Source organism: Perca fluviatilis, chromosome 16, assembly GCF_010015445.1.
Source record: "Perca fluviatilis chromosome 16, GENO_Pfluv_1.0, whole genome shotgun sequence".
Taxonomy (NCBI): domain Eukaryota; kingdom Metazoa; phylum Chordata; class Actinopteri; order Perciformes; family Percidae; genus Perca; species Perca fluviatilis.
In genome coordinates, this window is record NC_053127.1 from 30497632 (window position 1) to 30509921 (window position 12290).

A 12290-nucleotide genomic window follows, 5' to 3' on the forward strand; every position below is an offset into this window, starting at 1 on the left:
CCTGCTGTACCATGGTAACCCCGGGTACCTAATGGTAAGGGTAACAAATTTGTGTTTTGAAGGGAACTAGAAATAAATGAAAATTACTGGGAGTTATTCAAATGCTCGGAACAATCCTAATGTTTTGTTCTCTGGCAGCAAAAATACTGTACACTACACTACATGATCAAAATGTCATTTTGCTAAGTACATTTTCTTAAATTTAAAAGTACAAATAACTAATTTCATTTAATTACAATTACAACACTGTTAACCCATTTCTCTAATTTACCAGTAACAATATTACTGTACCCTGTAATCATGTATTAGGTGCTAACAACTTTGATTTAAATACCACTTAAACACAATCATTTCCCTCATTCTCTAACCTCTTGTTGTGTTCCCTTGTACTTACATATCTGTCTTTGAATGGGGACCTGGTAAGAATTGTATTGGTACCCCATACATAGTAAATATCTAGAATGTAATTTTAAGGCAAAAATCTAATAAAAAAACAGTACTAATCTCCTGGCTGTGCATGGCCAGAGCGTAGTTATATTTGATCAACTCTAAAAACAAATGATGCATGTAAGTTCCAGCTGTCAATTTACACTTAACCCTTGTGCTGACTTCAATTTTTGTTTTATATCAGAAAATATGTGACGTAGAAATAAGCGCTGAAAATGTGTAGAAGAAAAATTTAACAATTTCTCGCATTTAACGTTGGAAAAAGCAAAAACAAACTGTGAATAAAAGGCGTCAAAAAAGTTTTTTTCAAGGTTGACGGGAAGACAGCACAAGGGCTAATACACAAACCATATCTACTAAGATACATTTTGTTCAAGAGGGGTTCTGTGTTGCCTATGTACTAATATCCTGTATTGTATCTCTTTGAATTTATTAAAAAGAGAAATAGAACAGGAGTCCCAGTAACATTTTTCAAGTCTTTCCATTGAAAGATGCTTCTTTTCTTGTTAGCTGTCATGACCATTAGGGATTGACTGACAGGGCATCCTGTCTGTATGGAAATAAATAACTTAGCCTTTTTCTATGGACACAGCAGCTTACAGTTTGAAGGAAATAAATATGTTTCTTTTTCCATTGTTTGTTGTAATATATTGGAGTCTAACCTGTGGTTCAGTACGGGGGTAGTCTCGCTTTGCCAGACCTTCCTCCACAGCGCTGTGGATGAGGGTCTCACTAGTCCACACAGCATTCCTGGATGAGGGAAAAACGTACCCTGGTTGATTGGCATTTCTTTAAACCAATCACAATCGTCTTGGGCGGCGCCAAGCTCCGGACAGAGCCACGGTGCCGCAGCAAAATAGCCTCGGGAAGGAACTTGTTTTGGTGGAACGTGCTCGTTCAAAAGTTGGTTAAGTCGTGCAACAGAAAACTCAGATTGGACAGATGGATGGATTTACCCTGATGTGAAAATGTAATTCATACACAAAAAAAGGAACAAAAAAGCGAGGAAAACTCTTACCTTTGACATTTCTTTCGAGACAATTATGTAGTTGAGTTGTGAGTATAAGAGTTTCAAATGCCAACACAAAGAAAGAGGAAGGTTACGGACATCGGGCCGAAAAGAGTGACATCCAGCAGAATTTCCGCCGGCAACGGTGCAATCCCGGAAATGGAACGTTGTGGATATACGCAGACTACAGGGGTGTCGGACTGGGACTGGAAATGGGACTGAGTACCGAGGGCCCAAAAAGATGCTAGAATGAATAGAGAATGCCTTTCTACAGGACCCGGGATTTAGTGCTACGCCCCTGGTTCAGTATCCATAGGCATTGCTTGACTTCACAGGTCACCCATTTGTGGTTTAGGTGCTCAGTATCCTTTAGACTGGGCCTTCATCAATCATTGTCCATATACTCTTAGGTTGCTTTAAGTCTCACAGGAACCAATTTGAACATGACCTTTCCCAAACCTCTTATGGAAATAATCCCATCATTCATTGTGGCAATGTGATTCATTCACGCAGCAGCAAAACACATTACTGAAACTGTGATGTGCAGACTTATAAAGTCCTACGCTCTCTGTGGAGTAAAGGGCATTGACCCTGTGGAGCGGTTGTCATTTTGTGTGTGTGTGTGTGTGTGTGTGTGTGTGGCTTCTGCAATCATGAAATATGAATTTGTTTTCATTGCCATGTCAATGCCAAGGTCAACAAAAGGTTCCATCTAAACGTAAGTGTGCCGTTTGGAAAAATCTTTGTTTATGCTACATCACAGCTTGCAGGTCAGCACAGTCACGCACGGAGCACTGTACTGCATGACAACTGTGTTGCTCGAATAAACAACTGGCTGCTTTTCACTTGTTTTAATCTGCATGTTGGGTGTTTGAGCAGTCAGCACCGACTTGGCTGGCTTCAGTCTTCCTCACTATTTACTTCAGCACCGAGGATGTGGTTTTGCTGTGCAGGATGTCTTTGTGAGATACCTTTGAATCAGCAGCGTATCTTTTTCTTCTCATTTCAACGAGGCATGTCTTGTTCTCTTCACACAGGAGGATGGTATACACTACAGTATCAATAATAAAGAGCTTTTTTGGATCACCCCCCCCCCTCATTTAGTGTGTTGTATAGTTGTTTGTGTGTGTAATAGATGTATAAAGTACAAAAAAACACATTTCACTCCAAATTGAGTGTTCTCTCCCACAGACAGCACTTTTTCTCAACTGCTTGAAAAGCCTCGCCCACATTCCTGTTTGAAATTCCTCAATTAGTGATGTCATTGATTGAGAAAGCCAGCCCAGTTTTCCATATGTGCTGCCTATAGGTGATGCCTGAGCAAGCACAGCCCGTCTTGTTGCTTATTTGTTTGTTTGTTTGACCAATCACAACAGAGTGGGCCAGCTGACCAATCACAGCAGGGCTTTTCAGGAGGGTGGGCCAAGAGCTCAGACAGAGTGTTTCAGTTGGAGAAGCTACAGCAATTGACAGTATGAGAAACATAATATGATTTTTTGAAATCATGCAAACCTATTTGTAGTAAACCCCAAGAGTACAAATATGGTGCTGAAAAGGAGAATAATAGGGGCTCTTTAAGAAAGAAGTTTGACTATTAGTCTGCTGCTATTTATAATTGGAGGATTAGAGGAGTTTGTCTTCTGTCATAAAAGACCATTGTGTTCTCTATCAGACTGCGGAGAGCAGTTAGCCTTGTTTGTCAATGTGTGGGCTTCTGGACTGTCCTTTTTATTGAATTTCAGACATCTCTAAAGACATTTAAGTCTGATATGTGCTCACTCTTTAAAAACTGCAACAGAGACAAAAAAAAAACTGTGTTGTTTTTTGTGAAATAATGTTTATGTGAAATAATTTGTTCTTTTCCCAGAGTTTACCCTCTGTTTAGCTAACTAAACAGAGGGTTTTCTGAGTTATAGTGTCAAATAATTGTCTAAACTCAACAATATAATACATCAAAATTAAGGAAGAAATAAAATAACTTATCCTTGAAGTCTCTTCTCTGGTAAACCAAAAAGAATACTGTTTGAATATGGGTTAAATTAATTTAAAAACAGCCAAAACGTAATTAAAACTACTTGAATCATTACGCAAATGTGAATGTAGTTGAACTAGCAGCAATTTACTATGAATAGGTAATGCATGGATGTATGGATGAATGGATGAATGGATGAATGGATGGATGGATGGATGGATGGATGGATGGATGGATGGATGGATAAGAGGTTTAGGACTCTCACTCCTGGAGATTCATAAAGCTGCTGACACACATCAATCCTGCCATTCCCCCCCCCCCACCTCCTCTCCACAGATGAGAAGAACAAGAACAACCTCCCCGAGGACTTTGACATCGACATGGAAAACCCGGAGACGGAGAAGGCCGCTGTCGCCATCCAGTCGCAGTTCAGGAAATTCCAGAAAAAGAAGCAGGATGTGAAGTCATAGAGCGGGCGCTGTCAGCTGCCTCGTCACTTGATGTGGGCCTGGTCTTGCATGTCATCAAACTGCACCGCCATGAACTGAAAAGTAAGGGTGGGGGTAGGGGGGCGGGGTGGTCTGGAGCTAAATAGTATCTTTGTGAAAGTCTGTGTGTAATTACTAACTTATAATGATATATACAAAAAGAATACATTATCAAATGATGGGTGTACTGTATGTATTTAAATCTGTCATCTATCATTTAGCTGGTTCTGTTTTTTACTTCAATGACACTTGTGTAGCTGCAGTAGAGCTTTAAGTTTTAATAGTTTTTCTTATGTCACAATCAGTGTATTATACCCATGTAAAGTTAACAGCAAACTAAAAGAAGTCTTCTCATAAATTGTCAAAAACTGATTATCTTTAATTCAGGGGGAATATAAAGCCACATGCATTGCTGTGATTGCTTGGGTCATGATTTCATGGACAGTCTTAGCAAGGCGTCATAATCAAACGATATTGCAGCTCTACTGGAGCTCCGTTAATGGCATTTCCCTCTGGCTGGGTAAAATGATCCCACACAGTCGCCAGTGCTTTTACGCCGTATGACTGATGCTTTTAAAATCAAATCAATGTCTAATTTGTATTGGGTCTCCCCTCCATCACTTCTGTTCACCTGATGACATGAACCTCTCTGAGCTGTCAGCTTTCTAGAGAATGTAGATGTTGTGCTTGTGATTTGATTCCAATTGTGTCTATTTCCTTGTTCTTGTGATTTTAACAATCACTGTTCAGTTGGCTCACACTTGTTAACTGTACAAGCACACACACTTATGCATGCAAGCATACACACACACACACACATACACACACACACACACACACACACACACACACACACACACACACACACACACACACACACACACACTCATAAATAAATAATAACATTGTAAAGGAGTGCAAGTTGATTTACTTTCTACAAAATTGTTCCAGTTAGTGGATGCGACTGAAATGGGTCCTATTGTCCATTACTGAACACAGTATGTGCAGCATGTGAAGTAGATCATAATAAAATGGATTTATTAACATCTATTACGCTCTTTATTTATTTATTTTTTTTAAGTCACATAAAAGGTTGCATACGTATTTTGGATTATTTAACTGAACTGGCCTTGAGCTTGTAATTAACTCAATCTTCTCTTTTCTAACATTAAATCAAATAATTAATTGAGTGGATGAACCACAGACCTGGTATAGATTTTTCAAAAGTGGTGATATCCCATTACAGAAAACTATTCCATGGGGCATCCAGGCCTATTCCTGTGTCTTGATATTGTAGGTTGAAGATACAGAAGGGGGTGAAAACACTGCAGCAGGCCCTGTGATAAAGGTTGGCTGGGACCCCTGACACGTGATTCCCTATTATCATATCTAACATGAGAACCAGGGAGTGCATATAATGATCACAGAAAAATATTGTAACATTCAGCAGTACCTTTATTTTCATTTAACTAACATTTAACTTAACTTACATCTAAAACAGGGGTTGATAACAAGCTATGTATTAGATAGTAGTAATAGATATTAATGGGAACACAAACAATTTTACCTTCCAGCAGCTCCAGATTCACTGACTCTGAAATAGGTCTTTACTCAGATGCAATGCTGAAAGTACAACACCACAGGTTACTTTAATTAGCCAACTAACAAAAAAGAAAATCTCCTCCACACTGGTAGTTAATTTTCTATTATTAGGCAGGTATAACATCAGCCTTAACTTGCTGAATCTTCTCAAGGGAAAGCAGTCCTGCAGAAATGTTTCAAATATTCGAACTGCTGAAGACATTTTTTTGAAATTGCTCTCTTGTGCCCGCCAGATTGCTAGGATTATACCAATTCAATGTAAGCAAACTTTTAACCTGAGTCACAAATTGGGTAACGGGACGCCCAAATATCATTTTATTTTCTCAACATGATATTACTGACCTGTTTGATTACAGAAAGGAGGATGAACAATGATTATAGGATATGATGTCCTTGGTTGCATGTGGCTTCTGTCCATCCATTACTTCTGGTAAAATGAAAATACTCAATAATGCCATTGGATCTTACAGTAGTGTACTGTATATAGTATAGTACATAGTATATTGGAAAAAGCAATTAAAAAGTCATAGTACTGCATGTCAAAAAAAATTATATTATAGTATGTCGAGAAAAGTGATAAAATGTCATAATACAGTAGGTTGAAAAAACTCATACTATAGCATTTCTAAAAAAGTCATAGTATAGCATTTTGGAAAATGTCATGACAGTACGTCGAAAAAAGTGATAAAAAAGTCATAGTATAGTATGTCGAAAAAGTGATGAATTGTCAAAGTATAGTATGTTGAAAGAAGTCATGTTATGTCGTAAAAAGTGAGAAAAAGTCATATTATAGCATGTCCAAAGAAGTCATAGTGTAGTATGTCGAAAAAAGTGATGGAAAAAGTCATAGTATAGTATGTTGGAAAAATGTATAAAAAAAGTCAAGTATAGTATTTTGAAAAAAGTAAAAAAAAAATCATAGTATAGAATGTCGAAAAAGGAAAAATAGAAGTTTAGATTTTTTTTTAAAGATTGGTATAGATATGGTTATAGTATTTGAAAAGAAGAAAAAAGTCATATTATAGCATGTCGAAGAAAGTTATAGTATAGTATGTCGAACGATAAAGAGCCACAGTATAGTATGTCCAAAAAAAGTGAATAAAAAGTCATAGTATAGCATATTAAAGAAAGTCTGAAAGAAATAGATTCTCCACACAAAAAGGCTTAAGGCAGACTGTGGATCGAACCAGGGGTGATAGCTTGCACTGCCTACAAAGGTGAAGCCGTGCCCACATCTAAACCACAAAGCTACAAAATAATGTAAGTTGAAAATAGTAATAGCATAGTATGTCAAAAAAAGCAATTAAGATGTCATGGTATTGCATGTCAAAAAAAGTTCTAGAATAGTCTGTCATACAAATTGATAAAAAAGTCACGGTATAGTATGTCGAAAAGAGTTATACAAAAGTCATAGTATAGTATGTCGAAAAAAATTATAAAATTCAAGTTATACAATTCATAGCATGGTGTATTGAAAAAAGTCCTAGTATAGTATGTCTAAGAAAGTGATAAAAAAAGTCAAACTATAGCATGTCGAAAAAGAAGTCATAGCTTAGTATGTTGAAAAAAGTGATCAAATTCATAGTATGGTATATTGATAAAAAATATGAAAAAGTCATAGTATGGTATGTCGAAAAAACTCATAGCATAGCATGTTGAAAAAAGTGATTAAAAACATCATAGTATAGCTTGTCGAAAAAACTCATAGTATACGATGTTGAAAGAAGTGATTAAAAAAATCATAGTAAAGCATGTCGAAAAAAGTCTTACTATAGTATGTAGAAAAAAGTGATAACGAACTCATAGTATAGTATGTTGAAAAAGTAATAAAATAGTCATAGTATAGTATGTTGATAAAAGTTATAAAATTCATAGTATGGTATATCGATAAAAATGATAAAAAATTCATAGTATAGCATGTCGAAAAAAGTAATAAAAAAGTAATATTATAGTATGTCGAAAGAACTCATAGTATAGTATGTTGAAAAAAGTGACAAAAATGTCATAGTATAGTATGTCAAAAAAGTGATAAAAAGTCATATTATAGCATGTTGAAAAAAGTGATGATACAGTCGTAGTATAGTATGGCGATAAAAGTTATAAATTCATAGTATGGTATATTGATAAATATTATTAGAAAGTCATAGTATAGTAAGTCGAAAAAAGTGAAAAATAGTCATAGTATAGTATGTCGATAAAAGTTATAAAATTCATAGAATGGTACATCGATAAAAACTATGAATAAGTCATAGTATAGTATGTTGAAAAAAAGTAATATAAAAGTAATAGTATAGTATGTCAAAAAAGCTATAGCATAGTATCTCGAAAAAAAAGTGATACAAAAGTAGTATAGCATGTCGAAAAAAATCATAAAAAAGTCATAATATAGTATGTCGAAAGAAGTCCTAGTATAGTAGGTCAAAAAGTATTAAAAAAAGTCACAGTATAGTATGTCTAAAAAAGTGATTACAGAGAAATTGGTTAGCGTGTCGAAAAAAGTCATAGTATAGTATGTCTAAAAAAGTGATAAAAAAACTCAGTATAGGATGTCAAAAAAAGTCATAGTACAGTACGTCGACAAAAGTCACAGTGTAGTATGTTGGAAAAAATTATACAGAAGTCATAGAATAGTATGTCAAAAAAGGGATAAAATAGTAATTAGTATATTATGTTGAAAAAAGTCATAGTATAGTAGGTTGACAAAAGTCATAGTATAGTATGTCGAAAAAAAATTATAAAAAAAAGCACAGTATAGTATGTTGAAGAAGTGATGAAATAGTCATAGTATAGTATGTTAAGTTATACAATTCATAGCATGGTATATTGAAAAAAGTCCTAGTATAGTATGTCTGAGAAAGTGATAAAAAAGTCAAATTATAGCATGTCGAAAAGAAGTCATAGCATAGTATGTTGAAAAAAGTGATAAAATTCATAGTATAGTATATTGCTAAAAATTACCAAGAAGTCATAGTATAACATGTTGAAAAACGTGATGAAAAACGTCATAGTATAGTATGTTGAAAAAAGTAATAAAATAGTCATAGTATAGTATGTTGATAAAAGTTATAAAATTCATAGTATGGTATATCGACAAAGATTCTGAAAAAGTCATCGTATAGTATGTTGATAAAAGTTATAAAATTCATAGCATGGTATATCGATAAAGATTCTGAAAAAGTCATCGTATAGCATGTTGAAAAAAGTAATATTATAGTATGTCGAAAATAATAATAGTATAGTATGTCGAAAAAAGTGATAAAAAAGTCATAGTATAATATGTCAAAAAAAGTGATAAAAAGTCATATTATAGCATGTCGAAAAAAGTGATATAACAGTCATAGTATAGCATGTCAAAGAAAGTGATAAAAAGTCATATTATAGCATGTCAAAAAAAGTGATGATAAAGTCCTAGTATAGTATGGCGATAAAACTCATAAATTCATAGTATGGTATATTGATAAAAATTATTATAAAGTCATAGTATAGTAAGTCGAAAAAAGTAATTAAAAAGTCATAGTATGGCATGTCGAAAAAAGTGAAAAAATAGTCAAAGTATAATATGTCGATAAAAGTTATAAAATTCATAGAATGGTACATCGATAAAAACTGAAAAAGTCGTAGTATAGTATGTTGAAAAAAAGTAATAAAAAAGTAATAGTATCGTATGTCAAAAAAAGCTATAGCATAGTATCTCGAAAAAAAGTTGATAATAAAGTAGTATAGCATGTCGAAAAAAACATTAAAAAATCATAATATAGTATGTCGAAAGAAGTCCTAGTATAGTAGGTCAAAATGAGTAAAAAAAGTCACAGTATAGTATGTCTAAAAAAGGGATAACAAAGTCATAGTATAGTATGTTGAAAAAAGTAATAAAATAGTCATAGTATAGTATGTTGATAAAAGTTATAAAATTCATAGTATGGCATATCGATAAAAATTATGAAAAAGTCATAGTATAGCATGTCGAAAAAACTCATAGTATACGATGTTAAAATAAGTGATTCAAAAATCATAGTAAAGCATGTCGAAAAAAGTCTTACTATAGTATGTAGAAAAAAGTGATAAAAAAGTCATAGTATAGTATGTTGATAAAAGTAATTAAATAGTCATAGTATAGTATGTTGATAAAAGTTATAAAATTCATAGTATAGTATATCGATAAAAATTATGAAAAATTCATAGTATAGCATGTCAAAAAAGTAATGAAGTAATATTATAGTATGTCGAAAACAGTGATAAAAAAGTCATAGTATAATATGTCGAAAAAAGTGACAAAAATGTCATAGAATAGTATGTCAAAAAAAGTGATAAAAAGTGATATTATAGCATGTCAAAAAAAGTTATAAAACAGTCATAGTACAGTATATCAAAAAAGTGAAAAAAATGTCATATTATAGCGTGTCGAAAAAAGTCATAAATTCATAGTATGGTATATTGATAAAAAATATTATAAAGTCATAGTATAGTATGTCGAAGAAAGTGATAAAATATCATTGTATAGTATGTAAAAAAAAGTGATAAAAAGTCATATTATAGCGTGTCGAAAAAAGTCATAAATTCATAGTATGGTATATAGATACAAAATATTATAAAGTCATAGTATAGTATGTCGATAAAAGTAATAAAAAAGTCATAGTATGGCATGTCAAAAAAAGTGAAAAAATAGTCATAGTATAGTATGTCGATAAAAGTTATAAAATTCATAGTAAGGTATATCGATAAAAACTATGAAAATGTCATAGTATAGTATGTCGAACAAATGGGATTTGGGCCACTTTTGCCTGCAGTTGAGCTTAGCCTAAGACACCTTGCCATCAAATAATGTAAGTTGAAAACAGTAATAGCATAGCATGTAAAAAAAAGCCATTAAAAAGTCTTAATATTGCATAAAACCTTTTTTTGATAAAAAGCTTAATATTTAAAAAACTATGAATAGCAAAAGAAGAGTAAAAAAAAAGCCATTATGTCCTTAAGGAGCTTAACATTTTAATATGTGAATAGTTTTTGTAGCTGCACGTATGTAGAAGTTAGAGCCGACCAAAGAAAGTTGAAAAACAAATAATTGGATAACGCTTGGTTACGCTTGGCTCTCTGAGGGAAGAGACCAGCTGTAGGCCGCTCTGAGACTATCAGTGAGTCTTTGCCAGCATCATAGCGTCATAGGGCGTGGCTGGGTAAGCCGGTGTGGCTTAAAGAAGTATCCACGTACCTGACCTCAGGGGGATCATCCTCGACCATGTGGAATATGTAACGGTGGAGAGATAGTCTCGATACGACAGAGAACAATACTGTGAATGCTGCCGAATCAGAATTCACACAATGAATGGATTTGAGAGGAGAAAAGATCTCTTTGAATCCAACAAATTAAACACAAACAATGCCAGCTGTCAGCTGCAAACTGTTGCTCCGGTTCTGCAGTGGGACATACAATGTTCATTACTTTACATTTTCAGAATCATTTCCCCAGTGACAGCTTCATATTTCTCAGGCTGATCAGAGGGAAGAATTCCGCGTTCCTGAACATAATTCATGACTACAGTTATTAACCGCCAAGTGTGGCGGCAAGTAAATCTGTAACCACACTTAATTTGTTATTGACTTCAGAGGTGGATGGCTGACATAGTTGTCATGCTGAGTAATGCACCCTCCTGCCGAAGCCCCTGTCGCCTGATCTAAGACCATGGAAGCAATCAAACAGGCAAGACATGTGAGGCGCAGGCGGAAGCCTCAAGGTGGCAGGTTGGACAGTCATCAATTAATATAGCAGTTTAGGAAGGACGTTCTTTAGAATGCTCAAAATGATATGACTACACAGTGGCGATAGGGTCTGTTGTGGCCCTAGGCAAGTATTCCTATGGGGCCCTTCAAAACCAGAGTTCATCACAATTATATTCTAAACTCTACAAATGCTGCTTACGGGCCTTGGCTACGACAAACGCTGCCACTGTGTCCTCCAGATCTTAAGACCACGTTTCGCTCTATTGAAGTGAGACCCAGTCCTGAAAGTCTCTCCTGGGACAGGAGCTAGACGGACCCGCACTCCAGGCTGGAGTCTCCAGTTCCACTAGCTAGGTTAACTCACAAAAAAAACGGGAAAGAATAAACACCATTAGTCTAGCGTTAATGCTGGCTAGCTAAAGTTATTTAATTGTCTCCCCCATAGTTAAGGTTAAATGACAGCATTCAGACAGTTACTGTTACACAACTTAATCTTCATTATCTGCTCTTCATACCACTGTCCTGCTTTCTTTTCTTCCCATCCTTATTTTTCTTTTTTTTTTCACTCCGAGAAGGATAACTCGTCTTCATCTTCCTTTCTCTTTCAGTTGGAAAACATTATATCATGCTTTGATGGCTATGAAATGGGGTCCCTTTAGGTGTCATTGCAAATTGTAATTTGTTTAACAGGAAGGGGGGTTGCTTTCACTGTAGTTGCCATATTTTGAGACATTGCTGTGGAGTAGAGTTTGTCAGCCATCGGGGGCCCCTCTAATGGCCTGGGGCCCCAAGCAGTTGCCTGGCTTGCCTGTTGACAAGCTGCGGCTCTGTGACTACACATTATACACCTATGGTGAGCTTCAGAATTTATCCTGATAAACTATTAGTGGCATATCTAGAAGTGGTGACATTTAAATGTTCACAGACTTTATGACAGGGGACATTTACCCTCAGAGACCGATGGATTTATCAAACTATAATGGTCAGCACATTTTATAATTACATAACACTGAGATTGCCACGAACATCAGTGAGTAAGTGTTTGAAGGGGTCC

General features: G+C 34.9%; 1 protein-coding gene across 2 annotated transcripts in view; it reads left to right on the forward strand.

Moving 5' to 3' along the window:
• The window catches only part of pcp4a (Purkinje cell protein 4a), a 28147-nt gene extending 23181 nt beyond the window's left edge, over nucleotides 1-4966 (forward strand). Inside the window, exons 3-4 of one of the 2 annotated variants that reach the window (XM_039778667.1) lie at nucleotides 2151-2174; nucleotides 3765-4966. In XM_039778667.1, coding sequence (XP_039634601.1) covers nucleotides 2151-2174; nucleotides 3765-3898 — 158 coding nt within the window. In that variant the 3' untranslated portion in view covers nucleotides 3899-4966. The remainder of the gene's footprint in view (nucleotides 1-2150; nucleotides 2175-3764) is intronic. The other variant, XM_039778668.1, reaches the window with a different exon arrangement.
• Nucleotides 4967-12290: the final 7324 nt, after the last annotated feature.